The following is a 20,237-nucleotide window of genomic DNA, read 5'->3' as shown; positions in this document are numbered from 1 at the left end:
AACGGATAATTCACCACCTGGGACGCGATCTCCTGAAATTTTAGCTCCAAAAGCCCTCATTGTGGTTGTGTAGTAGCGGGTTGAAGTTGTGATGTTGGTCATTGCATTTGCGGTGGTTGGGGTTCGGCCCGTGCGCCGCGAACAGATTAATGCCTTAGTACAGTAGCTAACGGAGTTGTCAAGAGCGAAGTGGACAGAAACCTCGACCATGACTCGAATTATCTGCCCATAAGCACAGTGCTTGACCCGACAGTGCACTGACTTGAGAGAACACCGAAACAGGCACAAGAAAACTGAATGAGAAAACGTATAGAGAAGCGCTGAGGGACGCTCTCCCTCCACTCCGAAGACCATTGACAAAGGCAGCGTTAAACACATGTGGAAGAGGTGGCAGCAGCGATGCAAGACGCAATCGGCAGAGCAGTACCTTAGGCTCGCACTTCCTCTCACGCTCGGGATGGCTGGACCGAAGAGTGTAGGGCAGTGCTAGTTGAGACAAAATGACTCAAAAAGGTGCACAGCCGGCGCCATACGGAAGAGCCCTGAGAAGCCTACCGTGCGGCGAGGAACCGCAAAATAAGGACAACTAGCAAGCCACTGCGGGAGGCACACAGAGACCGTTTAGAGAAGGTAGCAGAATTGCCAGAAGCGCTGTGGAAGCTAGTAAAGTGGGCGAGGACAAGACGAAATCAGCCGCTCAGGGCCACACCAGCCATACGACACCCAGACACTCAATCCGAACTGGTAGAACCAGCAGACAAAGCCGAGCTTTTTCGGGGCGTCTTCTTCCCAACGCCACCTGAAGCAGACCTGGGAGACTTACAGAACGCCGAGTACAACGATCCAAATGGCTCAGCCGCTTAGAAATGTCCCTTGTGCCTGATTGAATATCGTTAAGGCGGGCAACTAGTTTGAAGGTGAAAACTACAAGCTCCATAATGCTGGCAACTATGGCGACCACAAAGAGCCATTGCGGGCTAGGATCACTGCATGCGCCAATTCTCGACCGGACTCTGTGCCGGCTTCGTTTCATTCGCGGTAGATTGTTATGAACGTTTGTTGCATAAGCGAAACTATCTTCCACTACGGCATCATCACAACGGGGTCTCAGCTGCTGTCTGGGGCTATCGGTGCTTGTCAAAATGTACGGACCCCCCTAAGTTTGGCACACTAGCCCATGTTCTCTACGTCATACAGAAGCGAGAGCTTCCGAGTGGCTGTATGTCTTTGGTTCGACAGACGTGATACGCTGGGAGACCTACTGCAGGGCATACACGTGGACAGTGACCACTCATAAACTTGTCCGCACAGCAAAACCACGGTGCACATGTACTGTCTGCACCACGGTCCCAAATTCAGGGGTCCATACAATTTGGCAATCATTACAATGGCGGATGCGCGGGCGCACGGAGCTAAGTTTAGGACCCACCCTTGCTTCCCCCAATCACTTTACGGCAGCCTAACCCCAACGCCTTCTATTCTTAGCAAAATGCCGACGCGGCCAGTTCGTATCTCTCGACCCGTCTGTTGATTACGCCGCTCGCATCCTCTTCGTCGTGGAACTGGATCGCGAGATAAGCCAGGCAACGCTGCACACCTTTTGCACTGCTTTAAGATATAAATTAAGTGGGGTTTGCTTATCAGTCACTGCACGGGCCAGCAACACTACCTATACCTGCTACCACAGACACGTAAGAAGATTCGGGTTGGTTCTCGGGGATTAGTACGCCACTCAGCTCTAAGTCCCAGCTTATTGGTTGATTAGGCGAGCTCTTGAGACCTATCCACGGCTGTTTCCTCATAGCTTCTCTTGTCCAGCCCAGAAATCCTTGCTGGAACCCTGCTTAGTGAGTCTTTCCACCGAGTTTTTAGGTGGGTTCATCAATACTCTCAAGGCAAGTGTCAAGCTCTCTTCTTTATCCTAAACATGCATGACCATTGGGTTCGGAGAATGTGTCCTTGACTGTATTGTTGATATCGTGCAGCAAGAGTGTGCAGGATCCAGTGCTGCGAAATTGCATACCTTCAAGCAAACTATGTCTGTTCACTTATCACATGTTAGGATGTTGTCAGGTACCTGACGATCTAGGGGCTCCTGGATGTACTGTCCAGATTTGTTAGGCCACCATGCAGGGGCCTACTTCCAATAGACAGCTTGAGTGTGTAGAAATCACACTGCTTCAGGCAGTACTTAGCGATCCGCTTTAATGCTGAGGGAGCAACAGCCATTCTTACCTACCACGTTGCGCTTGCTTTACCTGTGTCTACTAGCTATGCAGGGGGTCGAAGTAACAGATATCATGAACTGCGACGGCCAGACACGTTCTGAAGCGGGGAAAGCAAAAACTTAGATTGATGGTCGCTAACGCATGTTGCATTATTGCACGAAGCTGCTTCCTTGGTCCTGTGGCCGTCGCCCTCGTGACAATCTTCACTGACAGCCCAACAGTGGGACACTAAGAGTGCAGTCGATTTTCTTGAAGCACTACCTGGGTATGACAGAGGTGAGGACTTCAATTGAGATGTTGTACCGCGCAAGCACATACGAGATACTCCTTGATTTCTGAATGCGGTTCATTGCGCTGGGATGCGTATACATTCCAAGATGATTCACATATGACAAACGCATCTGCTTTGCACTCAGTTAGTGGGACTGTGGAAGCGGTGACAAACGAGAACAAATGCAAATTAGCCAGACCTCACAGGCCCGCGAAGTGGATTTATTGTGTACTAGCCAGACTTAGCAACCCAACTATCCCTGCAAAAATTGCCTGTCCACTCTAGCAGACCGTCAAGCACAACCTTCTCTCAGCTATGTTGAGGGGACTATTTTAAGGCACATTGAGACACGCGCTCATTCACTATGGACAACGGTGGCCAATCGCTCAGTATCACCTCTCGTTTGTTCTATATACTACATGCTGAAGATCAATCTTCCTGCCGTACCACTTCATGAAACTTACGAAGGCTGTCTCGCCATTCAGCTGACCGTGCATACTCGAAGTCCACATGCCTACAGTTCCTGAAGAGAACACTATGGTTAGGCCGAAACGTTCGCTAAGTAAAGCCCTCAGCTTTGCTAGCGGAAGACGGCTTGAAAGATTGGTGCAGAATCTTGCTGGTGAAAAAGCAGAGCTCGATCGAAGGGGTGTTGATGGATACGGGGATTGTGTGACCATATTCAGCTGCCCAGGGAACGTTCGCTAAGTAGAGCCCTCAGCTTTGCTAGCGGAAGACGGCTTGAAAGATTGGTGCAGAATCTTGCTGGTGAAAAATCAGAGCTTGATCGAAGGGGTGTTGATGGATACGGGGATTGTGTGACCATGTTCAGCTGCCCAGGGAACGCTCGCTAAGTGAAGTCCTCAGCTTTGCTAGCGGAAGACGGCTTGAAAGATTGGTGCAGAATCTTGCTGGTGAAAAAGCAGAGCTCGATCGAAGGGGTGTTGAAGAGTACGGGAATTGTGTGACCATGTTCAGCTGCCCAGGGAACGTTCTGTAGACTGAAGGAACTTCGAAGTATAAAGATGTGGATCTCGTCTACTTGGGTGGACCTTCATCATCTCCAACCTTCCAACTTCAAAGAACACCATTTCAAACCTTACCCTTTTTCGAAAAAGCCTCCAGTATGCGTTTCTTCATTGTCACTGCCATCCTTGCTGCTGTTGCGGTCGCATCTCCTATCGTCGAAAATGTGGAACGTGGCGACAGGCCTGACCCAACGACGGTCAAGGTCACAAGTATGCTTCATGTTGAATGATGTTCTTATTACTCACTAATACCGTTCAGAAGTGACATGGGCAGGTACTGGCTGCCCTGCGGGATCGGTTGCTTATGACATTGGCGAGGATGGCACAGTCGTCGCCCTATCCTTCGACAAGTATGTCGCTCAGACTGGTGGCAACGCCGAGCCCAAAGATGCGCGTCAAAACTGCAACGTGCGCATGACGATGAACTATCCTGCTGGATGGTCATATACTGTAGCCTCTACCATCCTCCGTGGAGGAGCTAAGATCCCGAAGAACTGCGAGGCCACTCTAGGTGCGAAATACTTCTTCAGCGGACAAGTTGACGAGGTAAGCAGCCTCTTCTTTATGTCTCCTGTTGTTCTCCTGTGTTCTCTTTGTCAATCTTTGTTCATTCATCTTACTCCTTGATCCGATGCACTTTCTCGAGTGCAGATGAGTTATGGGCATGCTGACAACTCTTCCAGGCGAAGTGCTCCCGCAAATTCAAGGGTCCTTTCAATGACGACTATATTCAGGAGACTGGTGTGGATGCTCTGGTCTGGTCCAAGTGCGGTGTCAAGGGCAAGGAAGGTCCACTCTTCAATGTCAATTCTGAAGCGAAAATAGACTGTAAGGATGCTGCGTATCTCGGCGTTGATACGCAGGATACAAAGTTTGAGATGAAGTTGTTGTTGCAGTGGAAAAAGTGTTAGATGAGCAGGAATGTGGTAGCAGATGGGTATGGAGAAAATACATCAAAAAGAGTAAGGGAGGGTATAGGTGGGCGAAAGTAGGATAACGGCAGACTGGACGCTCCTTAACATATTGATGTGTTGCGTGTTGCTAGTAACTTTTACCTTTGATTACTTTCCTTACTAGCTAAAGGTACCTTACTCTATTTGTCTACCTACGCAGTTGCTACAACGTATTGAATAACAATTGTGCATGAGCACTGCAGCGTATTCTTCCGAAGCGGGGCAGACCTTCCCCGCTTTGGCTCCGTCCACCTCCGTTCGTCCCACAGCATGGCTGAGCGGCCCTATTATGCACATCGCTGAAACTCAGGTCGTTTTTTTTCAGCCTGCGGTCCTCCTACAAGCCCATGCGCGTCTCACACCTGCTTCAGCCGCTAGGACTTGCTCCCTTCTCGGTACTCAAATCTAAGTACCGTGATGAGATCCGAGAGCTCTCTGCCCTCGATGACGCAGCACCAATCAGGAACGAGCGCTTTATCACATCATACAATACGGCATTTGAAGGTAGGATATGCGGTTACGGTTATGAAATTTCATGGGTCACTGGTGGGATTAGATTTTTGAGTTTGAGGCGCCAGATTGTAGAGCAAGCGAGTGCAAGTCAAATGCAATTCTCCTACCTCCACACGAACCTAACGGTTAGGGCCCAACTCGCGATTTTCCTACGGTTTGGCCTGTTCCCGTTCCCGCTTTCTGCCTTGGCCCAGAACCTCCCCCTTTCGAACACCCAAGTAGGCATAGCTTAGCCCCTAGCGCAACATGCATCCTTTAGGACTACACGTAGTATCGCCGTCTCTCAGCACAGGACTGCAGCTCTCTCGGTCTACCTGTCTGCCATGCAGAGAAAAGCTACCTCTACGATTTCCCATTGGATAGTCCACACGAGCAATCCAGCAGAGGGCACGCCTCTCAGAAGCGCCTTCTCCGCGGACTGTCCATACTGGAGATCCAGCAGAGAACTAGGCAGGTACACAGCGCTGCTACGGCAGCATTTTTTCTCCCTTCTTTCACCCTATGCTAACATTGTACAGCCCGCTGAGCAAGAAATCCCAAGCGTCATCTCTCACCTACCGCAATTCAGCCACCTGTTATGCAACCCATGCAGGAGTGTCGTGCCGTATAAGACGCTCTACCATCACCTTCGCCACCATCATAACATCCGTCATTTGTTTTGCAAAACCATCATCCCCAAGTACGAAGACCTCTCCGTATCGCAGACCAATGCCAACATCGAACCGCTCCCGGCTGGAAGCTCTCCGTTAGAGTTCCTAGCGTCACCTGAGCCAGGCTACTTCTGTTTGCATTGTGACTACACAACTGTTAGTTGGGATGTGCTTCTGGACCATTTTTTTTAGAGACACAGTGTCACGGTACGGGCGGGTTTGGGAGATAGGTGCACATAATCAGTATATTCACTACAGACAGCAACCGGGTACAGGTCAGCTGATTGACAGGACGTAGCTCAAGGAGCTTGAGATGGAAGCAGCTCCTCGAGCAGATATTCTTCGGTGGACGGCCTGTGCTCCTGAAAACCGACCAGGGGCCGGCAGGTTCGCCTGGCTACTCGGGGCGCCCTGGGCTGGTGTTCCGGTTCAGTATTGGTACTCAGGTGGAACTGGTAATAGCCCTTGTAATAGCCCTTGTAATAGTCCTATACAAGCTCAGTACCGTGACATACAGTGCCGCAGAGAGCCGTGATGATCTGTTGTTGTTCGTCAGCGGTCCGCTGCACTGATTGTCCAGCTCATTCGGTCAGTTCAGTTTGCTTCCCCACCCCTTTCACTGCCGTTCCCTTCTACTATCTAGTCTCGATCGATTCCCGATATAGCTCTTAAGATAAGACCAATCAGCTCAATAATCTCAACATTTCCACACTTGTGCTTCCTCCAACGATGGGGTGTCTGCCAGAAGAAAAATCGGAAAGGCCTGGCGCGTGAACAGTGCTATACCCGTCATTCAACGCGAGAAGGGCGATGGACCAAGCTGGGACAAGTTTATCCTGGATGATCCTGCGACTACCGCCCTTCCGCAGATGGAGGCTGAGGAGGAAGCCAGGCCCCTACGAGAGGAGCACGGATTGATGTCTCTAAGCAACAAGCTCGAGCATCACAAGAAGACCGACAGGCTCCGTGGCTGCGGGTGGCTGCGGATGGCCGCGTTGGTTTACTCACAAACCGCTCCATCTGTTTATTGCAACTTCGAGGGTGCCACCCTCTGGCGGCGAAGGCGTTTGTCACGGGCAACCCTGCGCCAGGCGCGCTGACCGACCCTGGAATGCCCAAGATCGCCCCCGATCCCCGATCCCCCAGATGACCCTAGCGTGGCAGAGATTTCACACTATCTATACCGTAGTAATACGCGCGAGAAGATCTACTATTTGAGGTGTTGAAGCTGTTCTTAGCGAAGCGTTTGAGTATAACCTTGCGTTTTAGAGGGGGCACACCCGTGACCTTGAGGAGCTCAGTGTTTTCTTTTTAGAAATAAAGCTTATCTCCCAAGCATCTTAGAGTGGCCTGAAGGAGTAGCTCTTCTTCATCCACACTGAGCCTTGATGCTTGCACAGGTGTTGTTGTTGCTTCTTTAAGTTCGCTGTACTGAGTGGCCTGAACAGCACGACGTCGAGCGGTTGCAGCGTGTGGGTGCTGCGAGGTGGATAGACTGCTAATACGATCCTGTCTGTATGACAGTACGCCAAGAATCTTTCGGTTGAGTGAGCGTCCTCAAGCAACAGGTGGTGCTTCCTTCAAGCTTTGGCTGCTGTGACGCACTGGTATACCTGCAGGAGCTAGGCAAGACTGAGACTGCTATTCGACCAGCAACTCTGTGGTAGCCCAAAGAAGCACTGTGTCTAGTAAAGTTCATATACTCTACCCAGGTATCTTGTATGATTTTAGGGGTCCGTCGCATATATTGAGTATGGTAAGAGAGCTGCGCCATTAGCGCAAACGCATGCCTACAAGCTTATCCACTTGCGATTATTGTCCTAAAGTTGCTTCCGGAACCGCTCTCTTGAACGGTCTCTCACTGTACTAAGGACCCTTTTCTGTCCGCCTATTGCTCCCAACATGGAGTCTTTCTCATCCACGTTGTATGTGTCCTCGGGCTCAACGTCGTAGTGATCAATTGTTTCATGTAGCACCTCAAAGGAGTGTGCAGCCAAGAGAGAGATCGAACAGATGTATAAGGTTATATCAAAAAGTACGATATAGCGATCCGCGTAACTGACTTGCGTTATTTCTGTTCTGGCTGAATCGCAACGCGACTCGCAAAACATCATATAGTAAAGTGTGTGGCTGACGCCAGGCGCACCCATAATACCATACAGCGTGAACATCGCGCGCGCTGCAGGGATGGCAAAGAAGTGTCGTTGACTCCACCACTGACTGCGCTCCGACCATTGTCACCCGCTTCTGCCACACCAACTACGCCTCATAGCACATCTCCATTCCTTGCTATCGCTTATAGGGATGACCCTGGTCATCAACCAAGTCCGTTACTATCACGCTACACTCCTCAGTGCAAATCAAGGTCGAGGTCACAGCAACTCTTTGCGGTCCCGTAGCCCTTTGCGTTCTCCATCGCCAGCCTTCCCATTGTCAGCTGTACCAGCTACTGCTCAAGATGTGTCATGGCTTGGGTGGCATATTGCACTGAACACGATTGCTGTTGTTCTTAGGCTCAGAGTGGAGTTGCTGTCACTAGTGCAAGACAGAAATTAATGCGGCATAGCACCTTGCTAAGCACACCTTGCTGGCCTTGGACTCACTCCACCACAACACCCGCCTTCCAACACAAATAACTCAACAGCCACAGCTCAGATTGAGAACTGAAGAAGTGGGTTGTTTGACTTGCACTTGCTTGCTTTATAGTATGGTCCCTTAAACTCAAAAACCTATTCCTTCAATTTCCTAACCTTACCTGCATTTCCTACCTTCAAATTATGACTTCTGCAGTTATCCAGGCCATCCCTTCACTTCTCACTTCATTTACGCCCGCCCCACCACTCCTTAACCGTGTTCTCAAACGCAATCCTCGGCGCAACAGTAACCGCACTCAAGGCCGCACCTCCCGCCCCAATGTAGAACGCTGTATCCTCACTAAACCCAATACTCTTTGCATTCTCCCTAACTTTATCTCCATGCCCTGCAGCAACATCACTAATGCCCAACCACACGTCCAGCGCCTCTCCGATATCCATGCCACCGCGTGCCGCGTCCAGCAAATTCCCGGCAACAGGCACATTTCCAAACTCGTCGAGCGCCGCGCCCTTGATGTCTCCCGACATGGCTGCCTCGGCGGCAGACGCATGTCCAATCACGGCGCCGACAAACGGAACCGCTGCGATGAGTTTCTTCCCGCCTTTTCCAAGCAATTTCAGGGCTTTGTGTGACGGTTTATGGAGTAAAGCGGTCATGTCTGCCACGTGTGCTGGTGCAGTGCTCTTGCCTGTTCCAATAGCACTTTCTGTCTGCACGACAGATACGTCATGTAAACAGACCCCGCTGGGGGTCGAGTGAGGGAGACAGAACACTGAAGAACAACACAACATAATATACTGATTTTACTGCTTCGCGCGGTTACCCCTGACTTACTGCCCTGCGCGGTTACACCTTCACTTATTGCATTTACTGCAACACTTTGGCTCCTTTGCCGGCTTTTTTGGTCTGCTTCGCGGCCATGGCAAACAAGTCGCCCTCCTTGGCTGCAGCCTTCATCTCCTTAGTAATCGTTGGATCGATCCACGCACATTTCGGCGCTCCGTCAGCCCCGAGCTTTTGCAGCATCTCGACGCCGCCCTGGTCCAACGGCGTGTTTGCGCTGCGCCATGTGGTGTACTCGCCAACCTCCATCTGTGCGGTGGGCGTCAATTTCATGTTGTTGGCCTTCTTCACGTCTTCAATGGCGGGATCAATCATCGAGTAGTCCTGTGCTCGGTGCCGCGTCGTGACTTTGATGGACCCGTCTTGCGACATGATTGCCACATCCAACCCCTGACCTTTCTGACTCTGCAGTCGCTGGAATTCCTGGTTATCCCAGTCTGCTGGGCTGATCCCGGACTCGGCGGCGTGGCGCGTCGTGACTGTGTGCCCGGCTTGCACACCGGGATCTGCCATGGGAGCTGGTGTTTTGCTGGTCATGTATGTCGTCTCGGGCGCAGGTTAGGCGCGCTGCCGTGCTGCTTGCGTGTTTCCATAGTCTCGCGCTTGCTGTTTTGACATTGGCGTTGCCAACGGCGTGAGCGCAGGCCGGGGCGTAATAAGTGACTTTCCAAAATCGCTGTTATCAATCGAGCTCATCAACGGATCAAAGCTAGCAAAGGACTCGTCAGGAATATCTGCATTTCCGGTTGGGTCGATGCGTCCGATGGGGTTTGCGTGGCAGTACAGGTACACATTCAACCCGTCTCCGGTGCCGATAGGATCCACGTTGATCCAACGGGCTAACCAGGGCGCATAGCAGCGTGCTCCGTGGTAGGAGTGGCCGCTCTCTTCGTCAAGTTCTTTGGAGGTGAAGCGGTAGCGTTTTGGTGTTTCGAGGGTGGGTATAGAGGCTTGATAGGTTGTGCTTCCATAGGGTGAATACTCCTCGTATGAAAGGGTCTTGGCTTCATCATCGAGCTCGATGACGCTGGAGCCGTTGGCTGTCGAAATTTGGTAGCGGATTAGTTGCGGTGGAGCGCGGTCGGTACCAGCTGTGTCTTCTACTCGCGTTTCTACTAGAGGGATTCTCTTCATGTTGTCGAGGATGTGTAGCGTCTCTCGTTCGAAGGACGCGGATGCAGACTTCTTGCGGAAGAACTCGACGGATCCCAAGTAGAGACGCTCTTCAGTGAGGTTCGGTCCCTTCTCAATGACCTTTCGAATGCGCTGGCCTGTCGAGTCGTAGGTGTAGTATGCTGTCCCGCCGCCACCGAGATCCAGTTCCTTCATCTGGTCGAGATAGTCCCACTTCACATTCCCTGTTGCTGGCGAGCCACCAAGTGTGGCATATACACCGTGTTTCCGTGCTCATCATACACAAAGTTGTTCGTCTCTCGACCGACAGCCGAGTAGCTGAGTCGGTTCCAAGTCTTGTTGGATTACGTCAAACTCGACTCTTGGTACGTAAAACTCCTCGTCCAAGTCCTCGAAGCCACATCGACTCTCGTATCCGAGCTATCATGCTTCATTTCAATCATGTTCGCCGTATCATCGTAAACATAACGTTCAGTATATAGCCCCATAGCCCCAGCATCCCCGGGGTATGCACCGAACCGCTTGGAGTCGGAGCTAGTGTATGGCAGCGGTGGTCCAGGAGGTTGACCGAGATGCTCGCGGCCTGTTGCGTCGATCATCTGGTACAGCGCGTCGTAGGTGTACGCGTTGACGGAGCTAGCAATGACGTTGCGGAAGAAATTGGTTTCTTGCGCGTCGTCGGATACGTGTGTGACGTGGCCCATAGGATCATATGTGTAATTTATATCCTGCAGCAAGTCTCGTACACGATTTGGCACATCGACATTACGCCAAGTGCTCAGTCGTTTCAAAGCCTCAGTTTCCAGGTCAAACTCTGAAATTGTTCGCACCCCGTTGCCGTAATCTACAAGGATTCGCTTCCCCATGGCATTGTAGTCCAAATTCTTGACGAAACGGACCCAAACGAGTTCGTCAGAGGCCGAGTCATCCCGAACATTGTAGTCGATTGTGACCAGAGAAAGGTTCTTGTATCCGAGACGAAGCCTACTCTGTGCACCTCGCGCCGAGCATGGTAGCTGTGAGGTGAGGAGTCGGTTGAGCGCATCAAACGTCGAAGAAGCTCGATATATATCGCTTTCGAGTTTTGTATCGAGGACTGCTCTGAGAGCAGCTGCATCGAAAAGTGTTCTTGGATCATTGGAGAGAATACTCTCCACTACCGCCCAATTAACAGTATTCTTGTACTCACGGCACACTCTTTGTGTCGTCTCAAGCGTATTCCCTTTGAAGTCGATGCGCTCCGTTGTCGACGCCATGGCCTGGTCTAGCATCATATACACGGTCCCGCGAAGATTACGCGCCTCCGCTTCTGGATGGCTTTCTCCGTATATAGTCCTATGGACTTGAATCTCCTGGTCAGACCCATCAATGTTCAGTGCATCTCCGAGCACAAAAATACGCACGAGCCTGTTCACCTGATCGTAGCTCGATCGAACAATGTGCCCTCTATTGTTCCACGCACGCATCGGCTGATTGAGCACATTGACTAAAATGAAGGACTGTCCTTTTTCCATAGATATGGTATGCAAGGGCCGACCGAGCATGTCGTACTGGCACTGGGTAACGACACGGCCTCTGTCATCTCCGTCCTGTTTCATTGCGTCGCGAACTGCGAGTATGTTTCCAGTAATGTCCATTTCAGTGCGCGTATACAGCTTCTTTTCAGTACCATTGAGCTGATAGTCTTCAGCGGCCACCTTGTTATGCGACATTGCTAGAAATGCGCGGCCGAGACTGTCGAGGTAGGTAACTCTTGGTGTCTCCGCGTGCGCAAGAGTTTTCTCGGCGACGGTCTTCTCCTCAGTACCCATGCCTCCCGTCTGCCTCCTCTGCAGCCACGTCTTGAACTCGCGGCCCGCCATGACCTCGTCAGCGAAATAGCTCTTCAAGTACCTCTTCACGTCAGGATCTTCCCGTGGATCTAGTTCCACCGTGTCGTTGCTGTCCCACACTGTAGAACTCCAGGGATCAAATGTCTGTTTTGTGTACGTCGAGTTCGAATACAGGGTTGCAATCACCCTCCCGAGTGCGTCGTAGAAAATGACCGGGCTGACTCCCGCACGAACATCGAACTCGAAGTTGTACAGCTCAGTGAAGAAAGGTTCGTACTGCCGTATGGGCAGACCTTTGCATTGTAAACGATCCAGCCGTCCGAAATCCAACGCGGTTCAACGTCATAATCCGTCAACATAGGCCGTTCATGTCCATCGGAATCTCGTTTCAATACAATCTTACTGTTGGTATCCCGCTTAAGAACGGGGCCAGGTTTGGCGAGGATCTTCTGTTGAATCTGTCTCCCAAATCCATCGGAGTATGTGTATGCGTGATGGACCTCCATCTTCTCATCGCCGCTGAGATCCGACTCGTGAGTCGTACGGCTCAGCGTATACGTTATGGCTGGCTGGGGAGATTGCGAGTCCTTTGTACGCATATAGGCAAACGCATCGTAGAGGATCTGCGATGTGGCTCCCTTAAGTACCGAATGAGGGTCAGCAAATATGCCTTGAATGTACTCTGGAGTCAATTCCTCTTCAACATCAGCGTCGAAGCGTACAAGACTGTCCCCAACTTGGGGTGTGTCGCCCCGCTTCCCTTCTATGGCAGTCCCAACCGCAAGACCCAAGGTATCATAAGCAACTTCATTTCGATTACGATTTGCATCCGTCATCAGACGCGGCTGAAGCACGCGATAGTCATTTCCGTTTGACAGAATAGTCCCAGTTGAGTCTCTCTCACCAATTGTCTTCCTGTTGCCAATGGAGTCTATCGTGTCCACGACGAGAAGGTCATAGTCGTCATATGTGACAGTGCTTTCGGCGCCAAAAGAATTCCGAAAGCGTCTTGGGAGATAGAAGTTTGAGCGAGCGGCTTGAAGCTCTACAGTTGGATCACCTGCTTCGAGAGAGTAGAACGTCTCACCAGATGGAATCCAATAGCAATCGTCAGGGTCTGTAGGAAGAAAGATGCCCGAGGTTTTTAGATCTGCACTAATGACGTATCCGCCATCATCTGTAGATTTCCCAGTGAGCAAGGGCCGAAGATTTTGAATCAGTGCGCGGCCGTCCTTCTTGAGATACTTCTCTAAGATGCTGGATGTGAAAGTAAGCTGATAGCTTTGCCCAGAAAGAGCCATGTGATCCATCTCCGTTAGAGGAAGGTTTCCGGTATGGTCAAATCTCCGGAACAGAGTGCGAGATTGCTTTAACAAGCGCTTCTGAGGCACTGACGTATCAGGTTCCTCTTCAAATCCGATTTCTGCGGCAGACTTGACAAAACTAAAGTCGTCTTTCGTCCATGTCTCGTAAACAAGAGGCCATTCCGAACCTCCACGCTCAAATCCCGTCAACTCGAATGACTTGGTTTCGCACTGCGCTGGAACTCGGTAAGATCCTGGGTATAGCGTCTCGTCGTCGATTTTATTCGTCACCATGTTCTCCGAGTATGTAATACACGTCTTCCGCTGCACTTCTACATCCCAATCGGCCGGCAGCGACATGTCTGGCTTACTCCTTCCATAGCCTACTGTAACTTGTTTCAGAATTTGGCCAAACTCGTTCGTCTTCAAGACCATGGAATGAGTTATGCGGGGTACGCTGCCCCTTTCGTATTGATGTGATATCGTCTCGCGCACTGTCGCGTGTACAATGGCGCTCTGGGTGTCGGAGCGAGGTTGGATCATATTCACGCTGAAGTTGGTCTCCGTCACAATGTATGGTAAACGTGACAGATCTACTTCATTCTCATTTGTACTCGACGGGGATGGAGGGTCATCGGTATATACTTCTTGCCGCAGCATCCTTCCCCTTAGGGCACGACAAGCATCATGCTCATCCTCTTGCCCAATCTCGGGAGAAAGCACAGTATCCGGCAGGAACCACTGGCGCGCAACATCCTCGCTGAGCAAAGGGTCACGGAAATACTCGTGCTCATAGTGCAGCGACGCCGAGTTGCGATCTAGGAATGCGCCGAGATGGAACCAGGTCTTTGTGTGTACGGGCGGAAGATCGGAAGTGAGTGATATATTCACTCGGTCAGTTTCTGAGACGTTCCCAGTGAGTGCAGAAATCTCGGCGGTATCCCACTGCTCGACCATGCCGAATCCGCGAAACTCGCTATCTTCTGGATCGTAGTATCCATGATGATACGCATATTTACTAGCGAACATGCATTTACTTATCCGATCATAAGTTCGCACCGATTCTACCACGTGTACCGGAAACTGAAGTCTCGTAACCCACGGGTTTCCCGCTCTCTTGTCCTGGAGGTAGAACTTGGTAGATGGGGCATATGTCACCTCTGTCACTGAACCGAGATTATTCTCCACCCGAGTAAGGAGATGAGGTTTAGTGCTCATGAGGTCCAGATACCGCATCGCAATAGACTCGGAACTGAATGGCAATGAGACGACAAGGCACGTCGTTCCATTGCCAAGCAAATCAACGGCCTCGACGGAAACATTGCTGTCTACATGCGACAATGAATCCAACACTAGTGCATCGCTCCAGCCGTTGCCGCACTGATTGAAGAACACCTTGGCGCCCTCAGAGTGCAGATAGATGACATCTGTCGTTCCAGAACCATCGATGTCAGCAAGAATGATGCGATTTGGCCGAAAGTCGTGGGGGAAGTCAAAGGTGGGCGATCCATCCATGGTGACTTTGCACCAAAGTGACCGAATCCCAGATTAGGCCAGTAGCAGATTTCTTCGTTGCATATGCGAACGATGTCTTGGAGTCCCTCGCCGCTAATGTCGGCGAAATGCGTGAATTCTGGTTGCGTGAAGAGTGAATGCGTAGGGCCCTCCTCTTCATTTGTAAACGTGGGAAAGTACTGTGGAGGGCCAAAGCCGTCTTCGCCGAGTGACGGATACCAGACATTCTCAGAGGGAATAAGCGCATCGGCAACTCCATCACCATCTAGGTCAATGAGTTTTACTCGACTGTCAAAGAGATCAAGGTGGCTTATCGTGTTTTTCAGTGGCGTAAATGGAAGCCAACCTTTCTGTTTATCGTTTTCATAGAATCCAACGACTCCGGCGTCTTCGTCTTGGTAGAAGACGGAAACCAGGCCATGACCGGCGACGTCGAGGAGCCGCCATTGGGAGCTCGCAGTCACATTTGGCGTATTAAGGACGACCTCTAGGGAATCGAACATGGGCTTCTGAATCGAACTCTCCTCGGCATGTGCAGTATTGATGGGTGCCGTGTTTCGATTGAAGTACCAAGCCGATCCTCCCGCCCTTAGCAGTCCGGGGGAGCCTTCGCTATAGAGATCTGTAAACTGAACACCCTGGGAAGTGAGCCCAGCTGGGACGTTCTCCAGCACTGAAGAATCTACATCCTTGAGTTCAGGATCGAGAATTGGTTGCGAGTAAGTAAACTCCACCGGAGGTAGCAGCTTTTGGAAATAGCCATTCCCTTTTCTCCGGTATCTGCACTGTTGAGCAGAAGTTAGGAATGTGTAAACGCAATCAATCCCCGCTGTCGACTTTGCGTTGTAGACAAAGTCGGTGGATCTCACCAAACAATCCACGCCGACATCCGCCTCGGTCTTGAAATGGTGAAACATGAGGAATCTCTTGCACAACCTGCTAGTACGGATCTCATTTTCAGCTGAGAGGTAGTGTACCGTAGCCCTGACCTTCCGCGCATCACTACTATCCCAATCCTTCACCGAATTTCTCAGCGCTCGCTCAGTGTTGCGTAGGTCCTTGCCGCTATTGACTGGTACTGCGGGCTTGGTGTTGCGATTGTTGGCGGCAAACCTATCAAGTATAACGTTGGGGTTGAGTGGCACTAGGCCTGTGGCCTCAAATGCCTTGAGTATAAGCTCGCTACTGAACGTGTTCACCCAGGCATCCCAAAATAGGCCAAAAAAGTCGCCTTTCTTGAATGGTAGCAGGCTGCGGCTTTGGTGGATGTGTTTCGTGAGTGCTTTCTCGTAGTTTGACTGTAGCGGGCCAAAACACACTACGTCAAGCGGTTGAAGCATCTGAGTACTGTGGGGAGGATAAATAACGAGTAGTATACTGATGAGGGAGTATTTTGTGATAAGGGCGTTGTTGTATTGAAGCTATCAGAGCGGGGCGATATCTACAGTGCGCTAGTGCGGGAGCTAATCAAACGAGCTGACTAATGAGAGCACTGCCTGTGCGGACACACCCCCACAGCGAGTGAATTGAAGCTCCGGGATGCTATTATGCCTGTGCGCCTGTTGTCGCCCATACCCCTCCATTGTATTTAGTTCTTGTTGTTGTTGTTGCCAGTCAGCCCGTTGGTGACAATCGTTGGTTTGCCGAGGCCGAGGTGGTGTAGGAAGCGCTCGTGAGCTACGCGATCGAGAGGCTTGGTGAGACCGTCGGCGGCCATTGCTGTTGTGCGGACGTGTTCAACCTTGAGGTGACCATCGCGGACTCGCTCCTTGATGTAATGGTAATAGATGTCGACATGCTTAGTGCGCTCGTGGTGGCCGTTGCTGTGGAGGAGCTTGATGGAAGGCTCATTGTCGCCGTACAGCAAGATTGGGTGAGTGTCATCAGACTTATAGTCCAACTGGTGGAGTAGCCGATGGAGCCATGTAGCTTCTTTGGCTGCAAAGGTCATAGCCACGTACTCTGCCTCAGTCGTAGAGGTCGTGACGAGCTTCTGCTTGGTGGACCTGTGACACACTGTACCACCTGCGAGCTTGAACAGGTAGCCAGACGTGGACTTCCGGTCTTCTCTGTCGGCAAAGGAGGCATCGCTGTAGCCGTGGAGACCAAGGTCAATGGGAGCGGACTTGACGTACATGTCGATGGATAGCTTCTTGCCTCCAGGCGGAGCCTTGTACGTCATGACGAGGTCCTTGTAAGTCTTGAGATAGTCGATGACCTGGAGAGCGTAGTCATAGTGGAGCAGCGTGGGGTTACTCATCGCGCGCGCGAGAAAGCCGATGTGGAAGGAGATGTCCGCCCGTAGCTGTGTTGCTGGATAGAGCAACTTACCAATGATAGTCTGGTAGTTGCGGAGCTGTTGCAGAGGCGCACGATCATCTGCGGGACGCGTCTTGAGTTTGAGTACTGCGACGTCAAGGGGAGTATGGCGTGCTGCAGAGTTTTCGCGCTTGTAGTCGCTGACGAGCTTGTCGATGTACGACTCCATGGAGAGCTCAATGGAGCGCTGCTTTCTATCGCGACGAATGCGGATGCCCAGGTAATGGGAGATGGGGCCAAGGTCTCAACACTTGTACTTGTCGAAGACTTGCTTCTTGACCTCCTCCATGCGATGGCGAGTCTTGGTGATGAAGACAATGTCGTCGACGTACGCAAGGATGATGCTGCCGTCGTTGTGCTTGAAGACACATGGGTCAGCTTCTAGTGGCGTGAAGCCAATCGTGTTGAGAAAGCAAGAGAGCTCCTCATACCAGAGTCGTGGTGAGCGGCGGAGACCGTACAAGGCCTTCTGGAGTTGTGCTTTGCGACCGTCTGGCAGTCTAATGTACACAACTTCGTCCTTGTCGAGTTTGCCGTTGAGGAAAGCCGTGATAACGTCAGCTTGGTCGCACTCCAGGTCCAGGGCAGCAACCATGGCTAGGAGCACTTTCAGTGTAGTGGCTCGCGCGACAGCGGCATAGGTCTCTCGCCAGAGGTTGACGTCCTGACGATTGCCGCAGACCACAAGGCGTGCCTTTAGTCGCTCAAGCTTGCCGCTGTCGGACAGCTTGTACTTGTACACCCACTTGGTTGGCAATGCCCAGTGACCGCTCGGCAGAGTTACGACAATGACCCAAGTACCATTGTCGTCATGAGACTGGTACTCCGCGCTTTCAGCTTCAATCCATCCGTCCTTGTAGAGGTGTTGACGAGCCTGCTTCAGTGAGGTTGGCTCTGGCGGCAGCTCGACTCTTGTAGTGGTCGGCGCGTTGACTATGGCGGAGGCGAAACAACGAGCAAGTTGTGGCGTGATGTGTGGGTTGTGAAGGGCAATGGCCACGTAGAGGTGGTGTGCGGGCTTACGGGTTCGCCTTGTGTGGAGGATGTTGCAATTATTGATGTCGCCGTCAATCTCTGCGCGGCGAGCTGCCTGGTTACCGCCACGTGTGGCATTGGCGATGGCTTCAACTGGGACGTACTCATAGCTAGGGTGTGGAGGAGAAGCGCGTGCGTTGGCAACCGCTTCAAGGCTATTGTCGTCTGGTTCGTGGACTGTGAGGTTGTCAATATTTGCGTCAAAATCGAAGCTAGAGGCCTCGGTGAGACCACCAAAGTTGAAGCCGCTGCCTTGTTCAATGCCATCGACACCCACATCGTCTTCTTGACGGTGGGGTCGCGGCTGCGGAAGCGGTTGTAGTGGACGAAACGGGATGTGGACTGAGACTTCTTGCTTCTCATTGTCGTCTGTTGAAGGTCGCTCAATAGTGGCGAGCCTGTGACATGCCCACTGTACGCTGCTGGTACGGTGCACTTTCTTGCTGACAGGGTCCCACATGAGGAAGATGCGTGAGCCTTCACGGCCCACGTAGTACATCTTGGTGGCGCGTGGATCGAATTTTGCGCTCTGTATACGGGTTTGTGCGGGCTTGTGGACGTAGCCTGTCTCACCATAGGTGCGGAATGAGTGTAGGTTGGGTACCGGATTTGGCACGCCCATGTGCTCAAAGCGTAGTTGTGCTGGAGTCTTGCCGCCCGGCAGAGCCGCGTTGGGAGTGTGGTTGACGAGTTCGACAGCGTAACGTGCCGCCATCGGCCACATGTTCTTGGGTAGGTGAGGAGCAGCGACGCCCATAGCACGAGTGCGCGACTCAATGATGCGGTTGCTGGACTCGGCTACACCATTCTGGTGAGGTGTCCTTGGTGTGGATAGCTCCAGGACTGTACCGCGACGCTCAAAGTCGGCGTAGGCACGCTGATTGACTAGCACTGTGTCGTTGTCAACGTGTAGGATGGCTACAGTAACGTCGTACTGGGTTTTGGCTCGGTCAAGGAAGGAGAAGAGCCTGCCCGTGATGCTCTGCTTGTCGTCAGTAATGTCAATCCACCTGTAACGAGTACAGTCGTCGGTGTAAATGATCCAATACTTCTCACCCCCAGGTCCTGTTGGTGTCATCGGACCAACAATGTCGATGTGTACTCGGTGCAGGAACTTGGTGGAGTGGTTGGGCTTGACGCGAGAGATTTGCTGTTGTGAGTTACCGAGTAAGCAGGCTTCGCATGAGAAGGGCTTGACATCCGTAAGGCGCAGGCCAGTGGTGCTGTCAACCAAATGGCGAAGCGTACGGACGCCAGCGTGACCAAACAGGTCATGGAGGTCACGAAGTGAGATATCTCGAGTTGGTGTTAGCATGCTGTTACGCGTCTTAGTGTTGACTGCTGCAAAAGCAAGTGACTGAGCGGTCTGGAGCTCGTCGCCAGCAAGGAGAAAGGTAGGGATCTTGTCGACTTCTGGTGTGTAAGCGACTTCGGTGTCATAATTGTCACGGCGGAGGTATAGCTTGTGATCGTAACCGTGATAGTAAAGGTTCTTCTCACGCAGCACTGAGTGTGACAGTACAGAAACGAACATCTGTGGCGCGTACAGCACGTTGGAGAAAGAGACTTGTTCGCTTGTACCGTCGGAGCGGAGGACTGTTACCTTGATAGTGCCCTTCTGTGTGATTGTAATTGGACCAGCGCCGGTGTTGATAACAGCGTAATAGCTGCCTCGATCGAAGCTGGTGAACTTACTGTGGTTGTTGCAAAGGTGATCGGTGGCTCCAGTGTCGAGAATGAGACGGTTCTGGTACTCACCGCGTCCAGCAAGCTCGCAAACCGTGTTGCTGATGTCGACTACGGGGGTTGTACGAGCTGTAAAGAACATGAGACCGTTGTGAGGCTGAAAATATGAGTTGTCCTTCACAGCGGCAGCGTTGGCGCCGCCTTTCTTGGTCTTGATGTAGTCGGCGTTCTTGTCACGCCATTCCTGTGTGGCCTTCTCAGGGAAGGTGTACCAGCAGTTATCGCCGCCGCCATAGTGCGTACGGTCACAGTGCTTGCAGTGAGCTCGCGC

General features: G+C 51.8%; 8 protein-coding genes across 8 annotated transcripts; 2 read left to right on the top strand and 6 right to left on the bottom strand.

Moving 5' to 3' along the window:
- The first annotated feature begins 3,561 nt into the window (after nt 1-3,561).
- BU25DRAFT_408452 (uncharacterized protein) lies at nt 3,562-4,565 on the top strand. Its single transcript, XM_033705822.1, has 3 exons — nt 3,562-3,737; nt 3,787-4,073; nt 4,211-4,565. The coding sequence occupies exons 1-3, from the start codon at nt 3,626-3,628 to the stop codon at nt 4,436-4,438; spliced, it is 627 nt and encodes a 208-aa protein (XP_033564730.1). The 5' UTR covers nt 3,562-3,625; the 3' UTR covers nt 4,439-4,565.
- A 675-nt stretch (nt 4,566-5,240) lies between these two features.
- On the top strand, nt 5,241-6,123 carry BU25DRAFT_259539 (uncharacterized protein). Its single transcript, XM_033701711.1, has one exon. It carries the CDS (start codon nt 5,317-5,319, stop codon nt 5,833-5,835), a length of 519 nt encoding a protein of 172 aa, XP_033564729.1. The 5' UTR covers nt 5,241-5,316; the 3' UTR covers nt 5,836-6,123.
- A 1,263-nt stretch (nt 6,124-7,386) lies between these two features.
- Nucleotides 7,387-8,152, bottom strand: BU25DRAFT_259535 (uncharacterized protein). The gene has a single exon (XM_033701710.1). It carries the CDS (start codon nt 7,812-7,814, stop codon nt 7,464-7,466), a length of 351 nt encoding a protein of 116 aa, XP_033564728.1. The 5' UTR covers nt 7,815-8,152; the 3' UTR covers nt 7,387-7,463.
- A 130-nt stretch (nt 8,153-8,282) lies between these two features.
- On the bottom strand, nt 8,283-9,116 carry BU25DRAFT_408450 (uncharacterized protein). The gene has a single exon (XM_033705821.1). The coding sequence runs from the start codon at nt 8,892-8,894 to the stop codon at nt 8,463-8,465; it is 432 nt and encodes a 143-aa protein (XP_033564727.1). The 5' UTR covers nt 8,895-9,116; the 3' UTR covers nt 8,283-8,462.
- BU25DRAFT_489274 (uncharacterized protein) lies at nt 9,106-9,599 on the bottom strand (the record flags this gene model as incomplete). The annotated part of the gene is made up of 1 exon (XM_033711411.1): nt 9,106-9,599. The coding sequence occupies exon 1, from the start codon at nt 9,592-9,594 to the stop codon at nt 9,106-9,108; it is 489 nt and encodes a 162-aa protein (XP_033564726.1). The 5' UTR covers nt 9,595-9,599.
- Nucleotides 9,600-9,639: 40 nt separating this feature from the next.
- On the bottom strand, nt 9,640-10,410 carry BU25DRAFT_456258 (uncharacterized protein; the record flags this gene model as incomplete). The annotated part of the gene is made up of 1 exon (XM_033710007.1): nt 9,640-10,410. The coding sequence occupies one exon, from the start codon at nt 10,408-10,410 to the stop codon at nt 9,640-9,642; it is 771 nt and encodes a 256-aa protein (XP_033564725.1).
- A 149-nt stretch (nt 10,411-10,559) lies between these two features.
- On the bottom strand, nt 10,560-16,206 carry BU25DRAFT_456257 (uncharacterized protein; the record flags this gene model as incomplete). Its single annotated transcript, XM_033710006.1, has 3 exons — nt 10,560-12,340; nt 12,451-14,778; nt 14,880-16,206. The coding sequence occupies 3 exons, from the start codon at nt 16,204-16,206 to the stop codon at nt 10,560-10,562; spliced, it is 5,436 nt and encodes a 1,811-aa protein (XP_033564724.1).
- A 3,563-nt stretch (nt 16,207-19,769) lies between these two features.
- BU25DRAFT_305994 (uncharacterized protein) lies at nt 19,770-20,228 on the bottom strand (the record flags this gene model as incomplete). Its single annotated transcript, XM_033702064.1, has 1 exon — nt 19,770-20,228. A coding segment is annotated over one exon (459 nt), but the record flags the coding sequence as incomplete, so codon positions are not given.
- Between the last annotated feature and the right edge of the window lie 9 nt (nt 20,229-20,237).

Source organism: Macroventuria anomochaeta (assembly GCF_010093625.1).
Source record: "Macroventuria anomochaeta strain CBS 525.71 unplaced genomic scaffold BU25scaffold_7, whole genome shotgun sequence".
Classification (NCBI taxonomy): domain Eukaryota; kingdom Fungi; phylum Ascomycota; class Dothideomycetes; order Pleosporales; family Didymellaceae; genus Macroventuria; species Macroventuria anomochaeta.
The sequence above is the reverse complement of the archived record's forward strand: the minus strand, read 5'-3'. Positions and strand labels throughout refer to the sequence as shown.

Coding starts and splice junctions, on each gene's coding strand:
- BU25DRAFT_408452 (XM_033705822.1), top strand. CDS start 3,626: ATGCGTTTCTTCATTGTCACTGCCATCCTTGCTGCTGTTGCGGTCGCA. Junction 3,738..3,786: donor AACGACGGTCAAGGTCACAA/GTATGCTTCATG, acceptor AATACCGTTCAG/AAGTGACATGGGCAGGTACT. Junction 4,074..4,210: donor TCAGCGGACAAGTTGACGAG/GTAAGCAGCCTC, acceptor CAACTCTTCCAG/GCGAAGTGCTCCCGCAAATT.
- BU25DRAFT_259539 (XM_033701711.1), top strand. CDS start 5,317: ATGCAGAGAAAAGCTACCTCTACGATTTCCCATTGGATAGTCCACACG.
- BU25DRAFT_259535 (XM_033701710.1), bottom strand. CDS start 7,814: ATGTTCACGCTGTATGGTATTATGGGTGCGCCTGGCGTCAGCCACACA.
- BU25DRAFT_408450 (XM_033705821.1), bottom strand. CDS start 8,894: ATGACCGCTTTACTCCATAAACCGTCACACAAAGCCCTGAAATTGCTT.